Below are 20,831 nucleotides of genomic sequence, written 5' to 3' on the forward strand. Positions count from 1 at the left end.
ATTTCAATACTGGGCGAGCCTTCCTGAAACACGATGCATATGTACAATGTGCGAGATTCCCAACGGCACTCGCAGAGGAAGGGATATACATACCCTGAGCATGAAATTCGGGTTAGGGTAACTAGTGCATCCTGCGGCCCACTTTGTATGGACAAAACCACTTTTCCTATTGTAGTATCGCTCCGTATGCTATTGCAACAGTCTCCTAGTTATTAACCGCAGGTGCCATTGAAAGGTTGAACTAGGTTGAACTGGATTGATCGATTATGATCGAGGATAATACTCTATTGCCAATACATAGCAAGGATTCCTCGATCTTAGAATTTTGACGCTAGATTACCGAATTGGCCAGATTTGAATCCCCTCGTAGCTGTGTCTGAATCGATTGGTAGAGAGTCGCTGCCGCAGCTGGTTTGAAGTATACCAGTGCGTATACGTGAGGTTGTTCCTAGGAACAGGGGGTTAGCTTGCTTGTTATACAATGATCTATATATTTGAACTGCGAGCAGCTGGGAGGGCAACTGGTAGGGAGTGGGCTATGCTTGATTTAATTCATTAATTCCTGTATTTTTTTAACCATTTAAATGACATAACAAGCCAGCGTGTATGCTATAAAAAGTAAAACAAAAAGCACCAAATTTCCAAATTTCATGCCCAGAGCAGTAAGCGAGGTGCCCCAAGTGCACTTACACTCAAGAATGTCGAGCCTTGCAAGTGTAAACAGCAAGTGGGGTGGCAACGCAGCGCTAGCAGAAGGAGTTGGGAGATGGATGCCCTAAGACTCGGAAATGACTCGCAAGTACTGAATCGCGCGAGCCTCACTGCCCCGACATGGAATTTTCTATGGTAGATCGGCGATGAAAAATTCGATTACAGGGCCAGAGCCGATCCGTAGCATCGCTCAGCTCAGCCTTGGATCCACTTTTGTACTATGATGCAACTTGATATACCGTAGACAGCATTACAGTCTCCTTCGTGGACCGTATTGCTCCCGCCCTCCTTGATTTCAACGAGAATCTTGTACATCCGAGTCACAGACTTCTGGCGTTTGGACCAAAGGTGTGCTCGTGCTTGAAACCTTTCAACTTTGTGTATCGGGGCACTGTGGTCGTGCATGGCCTCATCCAAGTGTGAAAATGAGATCTCTGCGGAGTCATGGACAAATTCGACCAGTTAGATTCCACAGATCCATGAGTAAGTGATTGGGCGTGGAAGGACTCGGCACAGACGAACAATCGAATGATCTGTCTTAATAACAACCTTGGGACGGCACAAGGTTGCGCTTACTGCTGCATAGCCATGTCAAGAAACATCGAGGTCGTCGTAGTCATAGCTTTACTCGCAAGTCTTGCCGTCGAGCCCGTGAAGATCACCAAGTCAACGAAATAAGCATCCCCGGAGGAAATCTCGAGATTGACCTCTCGGGATCCTCGAACGGGGGTTATCATAGCAAGCTGCTTGCGCGAGCTGTCGCTCAGCTTGAACTTTCTGCCAGTCATGCCCTCGGACGTCCATTTCAGCTTGCCCAGGGACGCATGCTCCAGGGTCAAGTTACCGCTGAGCTGGCTCATTCGCATCTGGAGGGGCTGTCCGCGTAGCGTCAACTCAATCGTTGAGCCAAAGCCGACCGGAAGACTTGCGCTTCCGATGACATCTTGTGGGCCTTGGCCGTATCCACGGGAAAAGACCACGTTGGGGTCTCCGTCCTTCGAGGTCATGATGGAGAACATCGGGGGCGCTTCGGCCGGATATCCCGCGGGATGAACCACGTTCTTGTTGGGATCCCACGTTGCTCCACGAATGGTAAAAGTAATGGGCCCCTGTGCTGGGAGTGCGGTCGGATGGCTTGGAGATGTGGACTGGGTGTTCTGGGGCATGCCTTGGGGATTTGGGGACGCGGCCCTGGCATCCGGTGGCATTTCTTGGTTTATTTGTGATCCCGCTCTCTGATGCAATGGCATGGATTGGCTGCTAGGGGACATCGCCCGGTCTCTCGGAGGCGTCATCAGGTTGTTCGGAGGTATCACTTGATTATTTGGGGTGAAAGCATGATTGATCGGGGGCATAGCGTAGGCATTGAGGGACAAAGGCTGGTTATTCGGAGGCATGGGATAGTTGCTCGGGGGGATAGGGTGGTAGTTGGGAGGCATAGCATGGTTGTATGGTGGCATGGCATAGTTGCTTGGCGGCACGGCGTCATGATTTGGCATGGGATATGGACCATGAGACATGGCATACCATCTTGGGGGCATACCCTCAGGGGGCATGGGATAGTAACTCGGTGCGGACATATCTGAAGCTATCCGAACCAGCGTTGTTGATAGGAGGTTTGCAGTTGACACGATACAACCCCAGTCGGAAACGATCACACTGGACGCAGGAAAAAAAAGAAAAATGTCAGTAAAAGAAAACGCTCGGCAATAAATAAGCTCAACTCTCGATGAGCTTGGCCTCTCTTGTTGAAGCTTGTCTTTTCAACGCCGCCTTGGTCCAATCCATCACACTCGAATCTGTCGCACGCAGTTCCTATCTGGGCAAGCCGATGCGCTAAAGTCACTCTGAGTGGGACTCAGGATCTTATCTGCTGTATGCCATTGGTTCTTGGGGCCACATCTTTTTATATCTTATTGGATCGAGGATAGGGGCCAATCTGCCGAGCAGCCGCTGGACCAATGTGTATTGTGCTGCATTGTCGATCACCGTGGGTGGTTTTCAGCTGGCCTTGGCTGTTCATGCAGATGGAAACACGCAGCGCCATATGAATCTTCTCCTCTTGTCGCAATCACACTCTTCTAGCTCCGATTCGAGCGAGGTCAACCACGGTCTCTTGGCGTTCCCAAAGCACGATCCTTCTTGTCTGGACTGTGCTTGCCATTTCGCGTAAGACGTTGCGCCTTCGTAGCGGGCAAAAATGCCTGGAGTCCCATCCAGTAAGGGCTGCGACGCCTATTAGAAGGCGAAGAAGAAGGTTATATAGTCCATAGTATATAGGCTCACTTAGATATCTAGACTGATGCCTAGACCAGTGCGATAAGTTACAGCCGTGCTCGCGATGTCGCCGGCTACAAACTTACTGCGTTAGGAGTGGCTTATAATGTTTCTAGTTTAAATATATAGAGTCCACCGCAGTTATTGCTCTAGCGTATTGTAAGAGGTTATAGGCTATTATTTCTACTAGGTAAGGCCTAGTTCCTAGTATCTTAGTGTAGATCTCTAGCAATAAGTTAGCAGTGTCTTTTATTAGTATACTACAGATTAATAATATCTGCTACGCCCTAGGATATTATAGGCCTTTTCTCTATAATATTCTATAGCGTTTAGGGACTAGCTATACACTAGACGCGGCTATAAAAGCCTTAGTTACCTTATATCTATTCTTCTATAATTAACACTTCCCGCTAGAAGCGCTTCTATATTATAGCCGATCCCTCTATATCCTATAAGAATCCTTAAATAATCCTACTAAAGCCTAATCTATAAATCTTCTTTATATAGTCTACCTTATTATAATATATTAGGTATTTTACTATCTCCCTTATATCACGCACCAGCCAATCGTCCACTGCTGTGTTAGCCTTGCTGCCTCAAAGGTGATACTTCTCTTGGTAGCCATAGTCCCTCCAAGCTTGCCTGTCTCTCGTTACCACCACCTACCTAGCCTTATATAGGCTCAGAGTCTATAAGGTGCTTATCCCGAAAGGTATATTGATCAAGGGCACTAACTAAGTCAGTTACTTAGGGATCAGTATCACTAAGCGAGCTTCTAAGGTTATTAGATATTAGTTAGGGTATGTAACGGGCCCATGCCCGATGTGGATCACGTGAGGCACGTGCCCACACCCACATAAAAACCCTCGCCTGCCGCAGATAGACTACGTTTCCTTAAGATTAATGTAAACTGCATGTCGGCCTAGTCCTATTGAATCAATTTGGCTACAGCCCTTCACAGGTATGAATTAATATAAAATTAATAAGAATAAGTAGTTATTAATCTGATTGTTCTAAGTAATAGTAGTAATCTAAGTGATATAAGGGATTAAACGCGAAGAACTAAATATATACTGGTGAATAAGCATCCTTATATATCTAGTTCCTTCCTATAGTAGTGGTAGGAATAGTATAGATAGTAGATCCGTTTTAGTGTCTCCTACCATTATACTCCTATACCTTTATACCACATCATATAACCCAGTAGCCCCGACTGACTTATAGTACTGAGGCTGATTAGTATCCGCGCCTCCTCCTTGTCCCGCGCTATTTACTAGCTGCAGCAGGGTCCATAACACATATTTCTTAACCTTCGCTAGCTAGTTCTTCTATTAGTGTAATTCCTTTAGTTTAACGCCTTTCTAGGCGGAGATACTTATTAAATCCATCTCTCTAGTAGATTGATTGGTTCAGTAGTAACTATTCAGGGGTAACCATTCAGGGGTATCTATAGGATATTTATCATCGACAACGTTATACACAGGGTAAGCTATCTCTGAATAGCTTCAAATACATAAAACAAGTGGCTTATCGTCTTAGACAGGGCAATCCGGGCTCATAACTGTCGGGATAGGGAGAGGACCCGACCAATTGGAATCAAGGAGAAATCTATGTTGCTATTACGCCCAATCTGCCAATTTAGGGGGCGTACGCTTAACTAATCATAACATACAGGAAAAGGATAAACTATTAATGCGATTCTCCACACACTCATTCCAACATATAACACCCCGCGTATTACACGTGACCGGGCGTCGGGCTTCACGCGCGGCGCGTCTTGTTGCACTTCATTCCCCACAACCACACGACAAGTTCAGCGGCTGAGCGCAAACCTCTCTGTCGCCATGGCGCAACCAGGCGAGGAACCCAGGCTCTTTGAGACATGTCGCATATGCATTATCTGCAGTGGTGACCTATCCCTCGAGAACGCCGAGCAGGTATGTCGTGACCCCATAAACCATGCACCCACCTCTAACCAGGCGTTCAACTTTGCAGCTTGCAACATTAATCGGAGAGTATGGTGGCGAGGCATCGATACACGAAACATCACCAACGAAAGACGACATAGTTCAGTCCAGTCACATTGTCTCCCCGACGATCAACTTTCCCATCTACGATTTCGCGAATAAGGCTTTGGTTCCCGTGGTGCAGTCGTCATGGGTGCACTTCTCCTTGGCTAAACGCAAAATAGCCAATCCTCGCCAGTACAGCCCTGATCCGCGCCTCTTCTTCAAGGATGTGGTGGTGAGCTGCGGCGATATCCCCGAGGGGGATAAGAATGCGATCATTGGCGGAGTGATAGCAAAAGGCGGCCTGTATAGTCCTCGGATCACGGGTACAGTCACGCACTTGGTCGATTTGACGACCGAATCAGACAAGGCACGCATGTGCCAGGCCAAGAAATTAAGCACGAAGATGGTCCTACCCCATTGGTCGGTTTCTGCTTCTAGCGCACGAATCGGGTAGCGGTTGACGTGATATAGGTTTGATGACTGCTTGAAACTTGGTCAGCGGATCAACGAACGTCCATACATGCTTCCGGATCCCGAGATCTTACGCGCAGGTCCAGATGTTCCAGTTAAGTGGAATGAGAACAAAGATTTAACAGGCGCATCGACACCCGAACCGACTAAATTGCCGACTCCAACTAGTGCGTCACGCGCTGGGGCTCCGCCGAGTGTCTTTGACGGAAAATGCATCATGTTGTCCCCGGATCTCAGTATTGGCTCACATTTACTGGAATCAATTGAAGCTGTGATCAAGCAAGGCGGCGGCACTGTGACTGGAAATGTAAATGATGCAGATTGGCTTGTCTGCCGTTTCCGAGAGGGCTTTGTGTATCGCATGGCATCGCGCTTGGACAAAGAGGTCGGAAACCTCGCTTGGTTGTATCATTTGATGACCTTCAATGCCTACACTCGGCCCCTGCAACGACTGCTTCACTACCCAGTTTCTCGCACACCTATCCCTGGGTTCGAAGGGTTCAAAATCAGTCTTTCAAACTATGTCGGCGAGGCAAGAATCTATCTTGAGAACCTGATCGCAGCAGCAGGCGCTGAATGCACGAAAACATTGAAACAGGAGAACACGCATCTAATTACCGCTCACGGTACGAGTGAGAAATGCACAGCGGCAAAGGACTGGGGGCTTCAGGTTGTCAACCACTTGTGGCTCGAGGATAGCTACGTCAAATGGAGACTGCAGCCAGTCTCTGATCCCCGATATAACCACTTCCCTCCGCGGACTAATCTGGGGGACATTGCTGGCCAGAAAATGTTAGAACGTGATGTCCTAGAGAGGGAATTCTTCCCATCTGAGAACATCGAGCCTGTGAGCCCACGGCCAGCCATGCAGGATAAAGACCAGAACGCGATCTCCACTGAGCCCGCTGCTGATAAGAACCCCACGAATGGCGAGAAGGTCTCCGAAACCACCCAGGGCACTCCCCAGGGACATGGGAAGTCTCGCCGACTGGTGGATAGCAAGAAACCACAGACGCCAGCGCGGTCTCGCCTTATCCCTGAGGACAAGGAGAATGAAACGCCGTCCACAGCTAGCAGCCGCAAATCGAAAGATGCAGCAACTGCCCGTCTACATGAAATAGCCCCAGATATCGCCCTGTATGAGAAGGAAAGAAAGCGCGTGGGCGGTGTCATTTACGGTGGTCGACGGAAGTCTGACGAAGATCGAGTGCGCGAGAACCCCAAAAAGCGTCGTTCAGTCGAGCCTCAAGACGAGAGTGACAGCGAGCAAGTTACGGATACCAAACGGCAGAAGAAGTCTCGCCCGCCCATCGCAATGCACTTGCTGATTACTGGGTATCAAAAGTGGGTCGGGAAGGGAAATGAAAAGAAAGAAGATGCAGACAAGGTTTGTGATTACTTTGGTGTGATATTAAAACTAAGAAGAAGGACGTGAGCTCACACTTCGACAGCGGCATCTGCGAGATCTTGGTATCATGGTGGTCCAGGACGCTCGTCGGTGTACCCATATGGCGGCGCCGTCTATTCTGCGTACCACCAAGTTTGTCAATGCCTTGGCGTATGCACCGATGATTGTGAGCACCGACTTCATCACTAGTTGTCTCAAACAAGACGAGTTACTTGACCCTGCCGACTTCCCATTGGTGGATCAGGCCGCCGAGACAAAGTTCCGGTTTTCTCTCGCCAAAGCCACCGACAAGGCAAAGAAAAACAGGAACAAGCTCCTGCGGGGGTTCCGGATCTACTGCGTTGACGACATTCGTGGTGGTTTTGATGCATTCAAATCGATTGTGGACGCGAATGGTGGAGACTGCTTCTTGTTCCGCGGCCGCCTCGCACTAGCCAACAACTCACGGCGTGAAGAGAGTGAAGATGAAGACAGCGATATGGACGAAGACGACCCCGGGCACAACCAGGCCTTCCTCCTTAGCAGCGCGGAGCCTAAACATGCCCGGCTCTGGCCGAGGTTCCGTCAAGTGGCTCTCGATATCAAGCGAACTCCCCGAATCGTTCGAGTGGACTGGCTTCTCGATATGGCCATGTCACAGGAGCTGCGGGCCGCTGAGGAGTACGAGCTGACCGATGAGATGATTGGCGACGCCGATGAGTAGAGTTGAACATGTCTCATCCCGTTATTTGGATTAGGCTCGCCGCCAAACAGGGTTATGTAAATGTTAGCGAGTATCGGCAGCTGGGTTTGGCCCGCGCGTATGGGGATATCTGAGCGTTTTTGTAACGAATAGCCATGATTTATCCGATTGGACAAGTGTTTAGATCGATCTGCCCATCAGAAGAATTTGACGCCTTCTTGGCCTTCACTCCCAAAGACTTGCGCCTTGCCGCGCTTGACGAGGACGTTCAACGCCTTGAGCATGACATCGCTATCCATCCCATGAAACTCTATCCATGCCATGGTCAGCAACATCTAACACTTTCAATGGGACAACCCAGACGACGAGCAATCTCACCTTGCGATGCCGCTGCCTCTCCCCTCGATGAGCTCATAGACTGTCAGCACTGCCCCGCGCTGCCCAGTGCCCTCGACCCAGTCCGCGATCACATCCGCCCACTCCTCCGGCCTGCGCCACCAGACCCAGGCCACAGTCTTCGGTGCCTGGTTCGCACCAGCCGCTGATGCTTCAATCCACTCTGCTCGCCGACCACCACCGCCTTCCTCCTCACTCTTGGCCATCCAGTCCAGCACCGCGCGGGCTTCGCGCAGATCGAGCCGCTTGCGCAGCGCGGCATTGTGGAAAAGCGGCGATTCGATAGCTTCGACAAGAGAAAGGCGGTACATACGGTGATGTCGACACCAGGCCTGGATGAGCGAGGACCACTTCTGCAGCTGCGAGTGCCGAGTGTCGGTGTTGGGCTGCGGGGAGAAGAAGGGCGGGAAATTGTACGTCCGGGGAAAAGCGAACGGTGCTGGTGAGGGAGCAGCCATAGTAAGGGTTGATGACGACGCGATGCAGTGGAACGCTGGACAATGCTGCAGTTATTTAGAGGAGCACGGAGGAAGAATATGGGAGATGAATGCGGGCAAGTCCAAGTGTCGCAGTACAAGTCGGGGCTAAAGCTCAGGCGGAGCCAATCGGAGTGGGGTTGGGCTTCCGCGCAAATTGTTCCTCCAACAGACCTCGATACTTGCACTCGCCAATCGTCCTCTCCTCCTCCCATTGTGTCCTCGCTTGACCTCTCACTATGTCAACCCAGCCTGCGGCCAAGCGCCAGAAGCGCGAGCAATATCGTCGCAACCTCGAGGAGAAGCAGCAGGCCGCCGATGGCGACCTCGGCGACGTCAAGATGCCGCAGAAGAGATTCTTTCGACAGCGCGCGCACGCAAACCCATTCTCAGACCATCGGCTAGACTAGTACGTTGATAATGCTTCCCTTGGCTTATGTTTCCCGCGATATGGTCAGGACATTGGACTCGAAATTCGAGCATGCTGTCCTAGTTGAGATAAGCTTGAGCTAATTTTTTTCTATGTGAAAAGTCCTTTGTCACCAGCACATATGAACTGGTCATCCCATTATCCTTCATTCGTGGACCCGGATACTTCAAAGACGAATCTCAGCGGCGGGCGCAAGCTGGTGAAGGATGTCGAGGTTGTGGACATCGGGTGCGGCTTTGGAGGACTGCTGGTTGGACTGGCACCTTTGTTACCCGATACCCTGATGGTTGGTGAGTGCTTGGATCCTTTATCATTTCCTTATTCTTAGGTAGACTTGGGTCATACTCACGCACCTCTATCCAGGCATGGAAATCCGTACAGCGGTGCTCGAATTCGTGCGCTCCCGCATCCAGGCCCTGCGCGTACGCCAGCTGCACCTGAAAACAAAAGACCAGGCGTCCCTCGCCGCGGAGACTCCGGCAGATGTCCCGGAAGACGATGTCGGCACGACGACTAGCCTCGTGCCAGGAAATTACGAGAATATCACGGGCATCCGGGCTAACACGATGAAGTTCTTGCCGAATTTCTTTGCGCGCCACCAGCTCTCGAAGATCTTTATTTGCTTCCCAGACCCACACTTCAAAAACCGCAAGCACAAGGCACGGATTGTCTCGGAGAACTTGAATGCCGAGTATGCCTACGTGCTGCGTCCGGGTGGTCTGCTCTATACGATTACCGATGTTGAAGATTACCACCACTGGGTTCTGCGGCATTTCCAGCATCAGGCAGAAAATGCAGGTGACGCCCCAGGTGCGAGTGCCGGAATCAAGGATCTCTGGGAACGGGTTTCTGACGCGGAATTGGAGGCGGATCCGTGTGTGCGGGTGATGTCTTCGGAGACGGAGGAGTCGAAGAAGGTCACTCGCAACAACGGGAACAAGTATGTCGCGGTGTTCAGACGCAAAGCTGATCCCGAGTGGCCTGCTTGAAGACTCGATATTGAAGAAATGGCCTCGGACTCTTGAGCGCATATTTGTGACTAAGAAAAAAACAGATATCTGGTGTATAGGCGTTTGTCTGGTCATCTATCATTCTCTCATGCATACATTTCCCATTTCATGATGAACGCTACCCAGAACAACAAACAATGACAATCTGCACTTGCCGAAGGACCCCGCAAAAGCTTTCGAAAATAAAACCAATATAAAACAGGTGTAGAATCGAAGAACGCACAATCATAACCCGAAACCAAAATCACTAGTTAAATCATCATGCAGTAGCGTCATTAAAATTTGTTCAGTGGCAGAAGAGAAATGCAAAGATCTCAACACATCCCCGGAGCCTTCAGTCGGATGCCTTCGCATCGCTCACAGATGGCCAATTGGACGGGCCCGCCGATTATGCGGCCCTTGGCTGTACGCTTGGGTTCGCCCTCACGAACGAAGAAGCGGCCTTCAGGACCGAATCCCTCGCCGCACTCGTGACAATTAAAGCAGCGATCGTGCCACTGCCCCCCAACGGCAGTGATAACAACGTCATCCAAAACGTGCTGCTTACAGCCGAGGCAGCGGGGAGCTGTGCGGCGAGAGTGACACTGCAGACACCATGCAAAACCATCTTTCTCAACGAAAGGGGTAGTCGAACTGAAGGGCTATAACGACAGAAGGATATCAGTAAGATGTATACCACGTAGGAACAAGAAAAGAAAGTCTTACATCGCCACACTCAGCGCAGAAGAAGTGGCCGACGTGCCATTCAGCACCACACGCGACCACAACTTCGCCTTCAATCGGGGTCTTGCAGCTCTTGCAACGAGGGCTGTACAGCTCGTGGAAATCCAAATGACAGTAGAACCTGGGAATCGAATCTTGCTTCCCGGATGCGTGGGCAAGTCGTTCGGCTCTGCTGGACTCTGGCTCTTCATAGAATGCAACACATTCAAGGCCCGTGTGGCAGTGGAAACACTGGAAGCACTCCGGATGGAATCTACATCCGCCAGCAGTCACGATCTTTCCAGAGATACCAAGAGAGCAGGATTCACAGCGAGCCGTTGGAACGCCGCTCCTACTGTACGGAGTGTGCCACCGATTCTGCAGTTCAGAAGGCTGCCTTCTTGGAGGTCCTTGGGGGTTCTGGGGAGCTGGCTGCGGTGCTTGTCGTGCTGGTTTGCTCTCTGGCTGAGCTGGTTCATTGATTTCAGAGATTGTCGGCTCCTTGATGTCCGGGACATTGATCACTGGGATTGGAGGCGACTGTGCCACCTCGATGCTGGGAGCCACTTCTATACTCGGAATCGCAGGAGCAGAAGTCGGGGCCGGAGAAGCAGAACCGCGACCTCCTTGGTTCTGGTTGATGGGTTTCGGTTGATCAGAGGGCCGCCATTTCGGATCAAAGCTCACGATAGGCCGCCCGACTCGATCGCTGACGGCAGAAGGCATGGGCAAGTTCTCGCTTCGGTCTTTGAGGCGTTTGCTGGTGGCAGCCCGGATATCATCGCTACGGATCTCGATTCCATCTTTGGTAGGAACTGCCTTTTCTTGAGTGCTGGGGGGTGGCGAGGGAGTCGGATCATTTCTCATATACGCAGGATTTCGAGACTGAGAAGGCGGGTTCTTGTGAATGTCGAATTTGGATATCTTGTCTCGCACGGAGCCATTGGTGTTTCGATCCCGCAGCCATGGAAGAGGCTTGGGGGCGCGCGGAAGAGCGTTGCGCGGTGTATTTCGTAGAGCTGAAGAGTCAGACCTGGAAAAGACTGGCCTGTCTTCGGCCGCTTCTTTGACCGGGTCGCTTGGCTCCTCATAAATATGGTCGTCTGGGTTTTTGAACACCCCTTTGGAGGAATCACCACTCACTGTTCGGGGCTTGACACCGGCTGGAGCATCACCGGTCGCATCTGCTTCGCCTAGCGGCAGCGCAAAATTGACTCTGAGGTTCTTCTTCGAGTGACCGGTGAGCGATGGCCGCCTCCGAGAACTGGAACTCAAGCTGGCACCTGCGGATTCGGGACTGGAGCCGCCACTGGAGGAGCTGCTTGAGGCAATGGAGTGACGGAATTTCCTGCTAGAAGAGCCAGAGCCAGCACTGTCTCGGGAGCCGGCGTGCACAGGGCTCTGGCTGCGCCTCCTGGCATCCGGATTGTGATAAGGCGCATGAGGGTTCTTATAGGCCATTCCAGGGTTCTGATGCATCCACACCAATTCTGTAGCCTCATCCTGGGCCGCCTGGTGAAGACGAACGTCATCTTGCAAGTCCATCTCCTGTAGTGCGTCACGCAACGACCGCGCTTCCTCCTTTTCTTGACGCCGTAGGCCGCTCTCCCGATATGAGGGAACGGGAGATGCCGTCACAGTACGCGAAAACACCTGGGACGGGAAGACATTCTTGCGCATCGAGACGGAACGCGGTTCTTGAGCCAATGGACGACCAGCTGGGCCACTCTGGGGGGCGTTGGAGGTCGTGCGACGATGCGACAGGGCGCTGCCGGCGCGGGGATGCTCGTCCGGAGGACTCTCTGACGGGCGATGCATGGAGAATGCGGATGATGCGCGGGGGGGCAGACTGTCTTGGAGGTCGGTGGTTGATGCTGCTGCCCTGCCTGGGTAAGGTCGAGATCCCGTGGGACGGGCTGGTCGATTTGTCCGGAGATCTTTCAAGTAGTTGGCTGTAGAAGACGGGCGCATTAGCTTCTGAAGGAGGCTAAATTCCCCAGTGCCTTGCCGGTCCAGACTAGACCCCAGTCATGACTCCAACAGGGCTCTAAGGATGGGAGACCGTTCCACGCACCGATCTGGTCGTTCGACATGTAGCTGGGGCCGGGAGGTGAGACCTTCCGCTGGCCAGTAGTCTTGGTATGCTTGTGCATCATGGTTACTGGAAGGGAGCAAAGTTGAGCAATGCAGCAATCCAGGGAGAATGAGACGCGACGTCAGGATCAGCTGAGTTATGGGCCTAGAGAAGCCCGAGCGGGTCCCTTTGCGATCGCCCGATGCGCCGATTGCAAACAAACAACGCCGGGGCAACCGCCCTTTCGGGCTAGGGCTTAGGGTTTCCCCGCATGGGATCGTATCGAGTGTTAATCATGTAGATGTGTATACCTAGGTATCAATGGATATTTAATAACTACGCACGAGGACTTGCATTCTTGCTTTCTATGTACTCTCTTCTCGCGTAGAATCTCCAATCTATCCCAGCCTCAAGTGGAGAGCGTTGGACACCCATGCAGACGCTCTCGCTCACCGCTCCTAGTGAGGTGTATATATGCTACCTAGGTATAGGGTGTAGTACTCCCGGCACCTCTTCTCGTCTAGTTATCGAGCGACAGTGATCTTCTTGGAAGCTCTGTCTCATACTTCATGAATATTCATTCCGCATAATTTCTGTGTTGCTCAACAATGGCCTCGGCACTCGATTGTCTCCGCACCGGCTCTTCGGCACTAAGTAATGGAGGCCCCACGCGAGAAAAAACGGACCCAGAAGTCCACTTGGATGATGTCCCATCTAATTATATACTCAACACACTATGGAGGTGTACTCGGTAAATCATATGTCCAACGGACAACCCCTATTGGCCGCAATTGTTGGAACCAACAACCTCGAGAGAACTCCGGACATCGTTCCTCTATAGAATCAAGCCCCATCAGGGTCGGGAGTATCGGGACCAAGTCCGACGCCATGGCCCTTTATGGACTAGACGCCCAGATCATAATATAATGCTTCCATTTCGCCGTTATCTTTTTCCATTCCTATTTTCTAGACAGCAACTTGTCTCCATGTTGCGCCGAAAACGGTAAATCCACACTGCCCGGTTTGGTCTATCGCCACGGGCAGATTCCCAGAATCAAGGTCAACACATCCCTCGTGGACCCGATCTTGTATATACTAACCGGATATGACGGATAATACACCCGTCGATGTCATCCGGTCACATCAGGAGGACCAAGGCTCGCTAAGCAGCCCCCAACCTAAGCAAGAAAATTCGCAATCCCGGGCGCAATCGACGCAGCAGACCAACCCCAATTCTGAAGACAAGAATGAGCGCGACGTCCCACCAGATGGTGGCTATGGTTGGGTCTGCGTCGCATGTGTATTCTGGATCAACGCGCATACCTGGGGGATCAACAGTGTGAGTTTCCATTCCGCTGGGTATGGTTGGACCCGTTGTCCCTGTCACGCAGCTAACGAGATAAACCCCAGAGCTATGGCGTCTTCCTCAGTTACTATCTGTCGAATAACGTGTTCCCCAATGCCACGTCACTCTCGTATGCCTTTACTGGCGGTCTCAGTATCTCCTGCGCCCTCCTAGTGGCTCCCCTGGCCACCTACCTCATCCATGTGTTCGGCACGCGGTGCGTGCTCAATCTCGGCGTCTTCTTCGAGACACTGTCGCTCATCGGTTCCTCATTCGCCTCGCAGGAATGGCATATCTTCCTGAGTCAGGGCGTCTGCTTCGGCTGGGGCATGGGCTTCCTCTTCGTGGGCAGCGTCGGCATTGCACCGCAGTGGTTCCAGAAGCGCCGCAGCGTCGCCATGGGCATCACGGCTGCTGGATCTGGTCTCGGGGGCCTGATATACTCGCTCGCCGTTGGCGCAATCATCCCGCGTCTCGGTCTTGGCTGGGCTTTCCGCATCCTCGGCATCACCTCGTGCGTCGTGAACCTGGTCTGCGGGAACCTGCTCCGAGACCGTAACAAGCTCGTTGGCAGCCGGTTGACCGCGTTCCATCTCCCGCTGCTGCGCCGGCTGGAGTTTCTACTCTTTCTCGGTTGGGGTGTTTTCAGTATGCTGGGCTATGTAGCGCTCATATTCAGCGTTGCGAACTTTGCTCTCTCCGTGGGCCTCAGTTCGCACCAGGGCAGCGTTGTCTCAGCGCTGCTGAATCTCGGTCAAGGCCTCGGCCGTCCATTTGTCGGGATGTTCAGTGACAAACTCGGCCGCATCAACGTAGCCACTTGCCTCACTTTCTTGTGCGGCTTTTTTTGCTTGGTCATCTGGGTCTTTGCTGATAGCATGGGCGTGGTCTGTTTCTTTGCCGTGCTTGTTGGCACAGTCGCAGGCACCTACTGGGCCACTGTTTCGCCAGTGTTGGCTGAGATCATTGGCCTCCCAGACCTGCCTTCTGGTCTCAGCATTACCTGGCTGGCGCTGGTGGCACCATGTACAGTTTCCGAAGCGATTGCCTTGGAACTCCGCAGCTACACTTCGAGTGGCGGCACTTCCTACCTTCATGTACAGATATTCACTGGTTTTGTGTATATTGGAGCTTCGTTGTGTCTATGGGTTGTTCGGGGCTGGAAGGTCGGGGAACTGGAGCGTACTCAGCAGCGGCGCGAGTCCGTTGTTCGTGATAATCCGTTGACGGAGAGTGCTGGTGGTGAGAAAAAGGATTGCCCTGCTACCATAATGTCTGCCACTCCATCGGCAGACACTACTGATCCCCAGCTGTGGGCTCCCTTCGGTCTGATACCACGAATGGTGGCTCTGAAGCGCGTGTGAATTAGGGTATAGTCGAGCGATGCGGCGGATTCGCACGCAAAGATGGCATACATAATAGACTCATCGAATTGTAAATTGGAAGTATTTCATGATCCATTGCATTCTAACGCCAACCCTTTTTTCTATTCATACAGGGCTATTTGTCTGATGTACCGGTGATGAGAATCCGAACCCTTCTTTTGCCTGCACCTCGGCCTTCTTCCTTGACCGAGCTGACGTTGACGTGGACTCGCTGGAAGAGCTCCACAGTAACACCCCGTTCCTTCTCCGGATGGCCCTTCTCTTCGACGCGAAGAGTGTATTCCTCATTGTCGAACTCGGTAGTGCGATGCACCGCCAAATCTCGCCTCTCTGCGACAGAGAACGCACCAGACTCCCCAGGAAGCACAAAGTCCTCAAGACGGACAACGCCTTCAATTCCGAAGCGTGGAACGAATACCACAACACCGTTCTCGAAGACACGCATCACGTAGCCTTCTTCATCGATCCCAGTGTCGGTACCGCCCTGGGCCATCTTCTCACCACGGGCCTTGAGCGCCTGGCCAACATAGTATTCGATGCTAGCACGACCGGCAAACTGGGCATTACGGTGCCTGTAGTTGATGTTACGGCAGATGTCTTCGAGTTTGCCACGTGTGTTGACACCCTCAATGACGGCATGGCCATCCTCGCCCTCGTAATTGATGGCAGAGGCCAATTGTCGGTGGACGAGCAGATCGGCATATCGTCGAATGGGTGAGGTGAAGTGAGTGTAGATCGGCGATGCCAAACCATAATGGCGGAACTCAGACTCAGCGTGGGCACCAGCGCAAAAATACTCTGCAGAGGTCATACAACGCGTGGCTAGAATACGGACAAGAGTGTTGAAGAACGGGTTCTTAGGGTCCACACAGCGGTCCAAAGAACTGGCAAGAGCTCCAGAGCTTGATACGTCAAGCTCCATATTCCGCTTCTTCGATAGCTGGTTGATGAGGTCCTCAAAATTTTGAGGCGGAGGAGTGGCGTGTCGTCGCAGCAGAGCCGTCTGTGAGAAGGAGTCGTAGATCTTCGAGCCGACCGTAATGTTGGCGAGAAGCATGAACTCCTCAACCAGACTGTTTGTCTCGAGCATAGCCTTTGTCTTTACATCTGTCAAGGGATCACCGACTTCGTCGCCTTCGGTTTCAATGCGCACTTCAGGCGAAGCGAGGTTCAGAGCACCGGCGTCATACCGCTTCTGGCGTAGGATCTTCGAGAAGCGCAGAAGGTTCCGCATGCTCTCGGTAAGTTCGTCCTTTTGGGAGGGATCGTCGATGCGTTTCTGAGCCTTTTCGTAGCTGAAGGCTTCTCGTGAGCGAATGACCGACTTCGTGAAGTCGGAAGACACGATCTCTGCATTCGGAGTCACCTCCCACAGAACCGAAAAGGCATATCGTTCCACATAGGGCTTGAGAGAGCACAAATCCGTGCCCAGAAGCGACGGGAGCATGTCAATACGCTTGTCGACCAGATACACTGTAGTTCCACGAACGCTGGCTTCCAGATCCATGGCGTTGTTGGGCTTGACAAAGTGGGACACGTCGGCGATGTGAACACCAACTTCAAAGTTGCCGTTGGGCAAGCGGCGGGCATGAAGTGCGTCGTCAATATCTTGGCACCCAGGAGGGTCGATACTGCAAATAAGCAGGTCACGAAGATCTCGGCGGCCATTCCAGCCCTTGTCTTCCTTGGAAGCGGGAACCTTCCAGTTGTGACCCTCGGCTGGAAGACAATCCAACACGGATTTGGGGAATGGCTTGTACTGAACATCATACTCCAACAGCAAGGCCTCGGTTTCTGCTCCTTTTGTCTCCAGCTCTCCGAGGGACCGGATATAGTGACCGGTGGGATAGCGGGAATCGCGCTCCCAAGAGTCAATAGTGACGAGAATGCGTTGTCCGAGCAGATCACCAGCTTGTCTGGTGCGAACCCTGATCTTCGGCACTTTCTTGTCCATAGGCAGCAGGAAGACAGTTTGCTGCCGCCGACCCGAAGCAGCCTGTGATCCGGTCGAGTTCGAGTCCACATGCCCCACATATTGACGCCAACTGCGCTTCATAACACCCACAACCTTGGCAGTTGGTTGTGGTTTGCCTTCCGAGTTCTTGCCATGAGCTTTCTTGACCTCTTCCTGAAGAGCCTTGCGCTCCCTATCTGTGACAACGGCTTCAGTCTCCTCGGTGTCAGGGTTGTCATTTCGTGTCACTGCCTCCTCGTCCACAATTTTGGTTGAGGGAGACTTCCATTGGTCTTGTGGCAGTACTTCAATCACAACAACATCGCCTGAAATTGCACGGTTGCTGTTGTCACGACCCAGGATAAGAAGCGGCTTGTCAAAAGCCGCGACCTTGACAGAAGCCTCCAGATAGTTATAGGGAGAAACATTGAATATTCCCTGATGCAAGTTCCCAGCTCGAAGACCAGTCATGAGCTTCGACATCGAGTAATATTCGGGATAAAATAACTCTCCCCGAGCAGCTCCCTTGGTGTCCCGTGCTTCCCTGGCTTCACTGATCATATCCTGCAGCTTCTCGGAATCCTCCAGACCGGCAACGTAGTCAGACAATGACAACGCCGTAACATTTTCCTCTTTTGCCTTCCGCAGGTTCTCCTTGTCATCCGTGATGACGACAATTGTGGGCACAGACTTTTCTTTCTTGCTCTTCTTGACCGAGGCTCGAAGATGCTCCCCGTACCAGCTTGCGACGGTGCGCACAGCTCGGTCGTTGCGATCGTTAATCGACTCCTCCGGACCCCTCCTGACATGAGTCTCTAGGCGGAACTCGTTGAAGAAGAGATAGAAGCGCTTCTCGTCGGTCTTGATCAGGGAAAGAAGACGATTGTAGAGCGGTAGCGATTGATTTCGGAGCTCTTCAAGGACTGTCTGAAGAATGATGACATCATAAAAGGCGCCGGTGTGTTCAAAAAGATCCATTCCATTCAATAGTGCATTCGTATCTGGGACGAGATAGTGACCGCGTGGGAAGACCGTTGTGCCAGCGGGACGATCGGAGAGGACGAACGGGGCGACTGGCATATGTTAGTAAGGATAACTAACAATCAAAAGACAGCATAAAGGCTTACTGTTTCCATTCGCATCTGCCGGAGCGATCGAAGGACATACTGAGCAGAGCTTCGATGAGCAGGGAATATCTTGTCGCAGGTAAAGCTCGCGAACAATCTTTTGCACCTTCCCGCTCTTCGTGGATCTCACGAAGACCTTGCTGGTGACATTGGAGGCTTGTGGATTAGAAGATACATCTCTTCTTAAGCTCTTCATGGCGGTGGTTCGTCTCTGCCCAGGTGGCAGTGGGTCAGTCGCAACGGGTGAAGCAGTGTGAAAATGATCTTTGCGGGCGAAGGTTATCGCATCGCGATAGCTGAGTAAGCACTCTGCCTATCCCCGATGAACGGCCCCGCGGGCCCTCGCCGTGCGAAATGATGTGATTAAACCAATCCCTGACTTGGGTTGGGTCATAAATTTCAATCCTCATACTCTGCGAAAATGGTTCTTGCCGTAGGTCTCTCACCAATCAAGTTACACACTTTGATAACTGATCGCTGATCACTCACTCGTCGGAGTAGGCCGTGGGGCAGCTATGCGCAACAGCGAGCATAACGACCAACCTTGCTCAATGCCAGACATTGGTTCGCAAGGCAGCAGCGGCGGGTGCGAAGGTAAGTCTATGATTTCTCTCAAAATTTCCTCCACTATAGTTACACACAACCTTACTCTCTATAGGTCCTGTTTCTGCCCGAGGCCTCAGACTATATTGCCTCCTCGAGTGAGGAATCGCTCGCACTGGCCCAGACAGCGGATTGTCGTGACTTTGTCTCGGCTCTTCAAAAGGCAGCGAAGCAGGATGGCATGCATATCAACGTCGGCATCCACGAGATAGCCTCTGAAAAACGACTCAAGAACTCCTTGGTCTGGATTGATGATAAGGGAATCATCACCCAGAACTATCAAAAGGTCCATCTATTCGACGTTGATATCAAAGGCGGGCCTGTCTTGAAGGAAAGCGCGTAAGTTGCGTCGCAACATGTATCGATATTGAGGTACAATCAGCTCATTTACCGGCGACAACGACAGGAGCGTGCAACCAGGAAAGGAGATCCTGCCACCGTTTGAAACCCCCGTTGGGCGAGTTGGCTTGGCCATATGCTTCGATGTACGTTTTGCCCTTTGGAATGCAAAAAAAATTCCTTCAACAAATATCACTCAGGGCCTTCTTCTGTTGGCTATATACTCATTGACGCCCGAAATGTCTAGCTACGTTTCCCGGAGATCAGTTTGGCATTAAAACGTCAAAATGCGCAGATTATTACTTATCCATCGGCATTTACTGTCCCAACGGGCCAAGCTCATTGGGAGTCTCTGCTGCGAGCAAGAGCCATTGAGACTCAGTCCTATGTCATCGCCGCTGCACAGGCGGGTCCTCATAACGAGAAAAGACGAAGCTATGGCCATTCAATGATTGTCAACCCGTGGGGGGAGGTGCTGGCTCGGTTAGGAGACGAGTATCTCGAGCCGCAGATTGCGACTGCAGAGATCGATCTCGATCTCTTGTCAAAGATCAGGCGCGAGATGCCCTTGCTCAGGAGAACAGATCTCTATCCGGAGGTCTAGGCTTAAAGCCTGACAAGGATGAACAGGGCGAGCCAATGAGATGCCGTATGAGGGTCAGCTTTAGATTTGTAGGACATAACGCTATCAATTGTTCCTGTCGGTACATTTTTCCTCGAAATTATAGGAATGACATGATGAATATCAATGTGTTTTAATCCACCTGTATTGACGCGATGGAAGGAACTTGTAAAAAAGGATGTAGTACAGCAGGCAAGCAGGCGAAAATGGAGATGAGAAGACATGCAAAAGCCCATCTAAAAAGGATCGGAACATCATATCTGCCATCGCAGGTGGTAGAGGCGTCAACCAAAACAGTCCCTTTCCGATCTCTCTATGTACAGGGTACAACTTAGGCTAGAAACTGATTCGTTTATTTCTTGGCCTTTTCAGGGTCCTCCAAGATACCCTCAGCCTCAAGTCGCCGGCGGGCCTCTTCTAGAGCCCAGGTTTGTATCCTAGCACAAAGGTCAGTGTCTGATTACGCAGATTGATCCGCGAACGAGATTCATTGGGGTCCCTCCGACGCAGGGAGAAAGCGGCCCAGGAGGTAGGAGGGGCAACCTACGAAGTATCAGGCTTGAAAACATATGCGATGCCAGCAACCAAGAAGCTGCCGATGAAACCGTAGTACCAGACGCCCTCCCAGCCTTCCTTCACGTATTTCTGGCCGGGCTTGACGCCGAACAGCCAACCGGATGGGGGGTCGTAGTGGTCGCCATGGTCAGCTGCACGGAGACCGCTGCGGGTCGAGAAGCTCTGAACGGTTTGGGGCTTGCGGAGCAAGCAGCGCGAGCGAAGGACATGCGACAATGGGCGAGCAACCAT

At 51.9% G+C, this 20,831-nt stretch overlaps 9 protein-coding genes across 9 annotated transcripts; 4 read left to right on the plus strand and 5 right to left on the minus strand.

The window, feature by feature from the left end:
• Nucleotides 1–1,283: 1,283 nt before the first annotated feature.
• On the minus strand, nt 1,284–2,291 carry N7459_001579 (uncharacterized protein; the record flags this gene model as incomplete). The annotated part of the gene is made up of 1 exon (XM_056940764.1): nt 1,284–2,291. The coding sequence occupies one exon, from the start codon at nt 2,289–2,291 to the stop codon at nt 1,284–1,286; it is 1,008 nt and encodes a 335-aa protein (XP_056805044.1).
• Nucleotides 2,292–4,832: 2,541 nt separating this feature from the next.
• Nucleotides 4,833–7,582, plus strand: N7459_001580 (uncharacterized protein; the record flags this gene model as incomplete). The annotated part of the gene is made up of 4 exons (XM_056940765.1): nt 4,833–4,925; nt 4,984–5,420; nt 5,472–6,858; nt 6,923–7,582. The coding sequence occupies 4 exons, from the start codon at nt 4,833–4,835 to the stop codon at nt 7,580–7,582; spliced, it is 2,577 nt and encodes an 858-aa protein (XP_056805045.1).
• Nucleotides 7,583–7,758: 176 nt separating this feature from the next.
• Nucleotides 7,759–8,415, minus strand: N7459_001581 (ESCRT-II subunit protein VPS25; the record flags this gene model as incomplete). Its single annotated transcript, XM_056940766.1, has 2 exons — nt 7,759–7,852; nt 7,940–8,415. The coding sequence occupies 2 exons, from the start codon at nt 8,413–8,415 to the stop codon at nt 7,759–7,761; spliced, it is 570 nt and encodes a 189-aa protein (XP_056805046.1).
• Nucleotides 8,416–8,672: 257 nt separating this feature from the next.
• Nucleotides 8,673–9,852, plus strand: trm8 (tRNA (guanine46-N7)-methyltransferase; the record flags this gene model as incomplete). Its single annotated transcript, XM_056940767.1, has 3 exons — nt 8,673–8,842; nt 8,966–9,149; nt 9,196–9,852. 3 exons carry the CDS (start codon nt 8,673–8,675, stop codon nt 9,850–9,852), a joined length of 1,011 nt encoding a protein of 336 aa, XP_056805047.1.
• A 335-nt stretch (nt 9,853–10,187) lies between these two features.
• N7459_001583 (LIM domain protein) lies at nt 10,188–12,731 on the minus strand (the record flags this gene model as incomplete). Its single annotated transcript, XM_056940768.1, has 3 exons — nt 10,188–10,514; nt 10,579–12,578; nt 12,650–12,731. 3 exons carry the CDS (start codon nt 12,729–12,731, stop codon nt 10,188–10,190), a joined length of 2,409 nt encoding a protein of 802 aa, XP_056805048.1.
• A 1,023-nt stretch (nt 12,732–13,754) lies between these two features.
• N7459_001584 (uncharacterized protein) lies at nt 13,755–15,358 on the plus strand (the record flags this gene model as incomplete). The annotated part of the gene is made up of 2 exons (XM_056940769.1): nt 13,755–13,988; nt 14,060–15,358. 2 exons carry the CDS (start codon nt 13,755–13,757, stop codon nt 15,356–15,358), a joined length of 1,533 nt encoding a protein of 510 aa, XP_056805049.1.
• Nucleotides 15,359–15,494: 136 nt separating this feature from the next.
• N7459_001585 (exosome catalytic subunit DIS3) lies at nt 15,495–18,656 on the minus strand (the record flags this gene model as incomplete). Its single annotated transcript, XM_056940770.1, has 2 exons — nt 15,495–18,406; nt 18,461–18,656. 2 exons carry the CDS (start codon nt 18,654–18,656, stop codon nt 15,495–15,497), a joined length of 3,108 nt encoding a protein of 1,035 aa, XP_056805050.1.
• Nucleotides 18,657–18,881: 225 nt separating this feature from the next.
• Nucleotides 18,882–20,006, plus strand: N7459_001586 (carbon-nitrogen hydrolase family protein; the record flags this gene model as incomplete). Its single annotated transcript, XM_056940771.1, has 5 exons — nt 18,882–18,893; nt 18,962–19,054; nt 19,119–19,402; nt 19,470–19,548; nt 19,650–20,006. 5 exons carry the CDS (start codon nt 18,882–18,884, stop codon nt 20,004–20,006), a joined length of 825 nt encoding a protein of 274 aa, XP_056805051.1.
• Nucleotides 20,007–20,376: 370 nt separating this feature from the next.
• On the minus strand, nt 20,377–20,831 carry N7459_001587 (uncharacterized protein; the record flags this gene model as incomplete). Its single annotated transcript, XM_056940772.1, has 2 exons — nt 20,377–20,461; nt 20,572–20,831. The coding sequence occupies 2 exons, from the start codon at nt 20,829–20,831 to the stop codon at nt 20,377–20,379; spliced, it is 345 nt and encodes a 114-aa protein (XP_056805052.1).

This window comes from Penicillium hispanicum (genome assembly GCF_028827665.1).
Source record: "Penicillium hispanicum strain IBT 35686 chromosome Unknown utg000001l_segment0_segment0, whole genome shotgun sequence".
Lineage (NCBI taxonomy): Eukaryota > Fungi > Ascomycota > Eurotiomycetes > Eurotiales > Aspergillaceae > Penicillium > Penicillium hispanicum.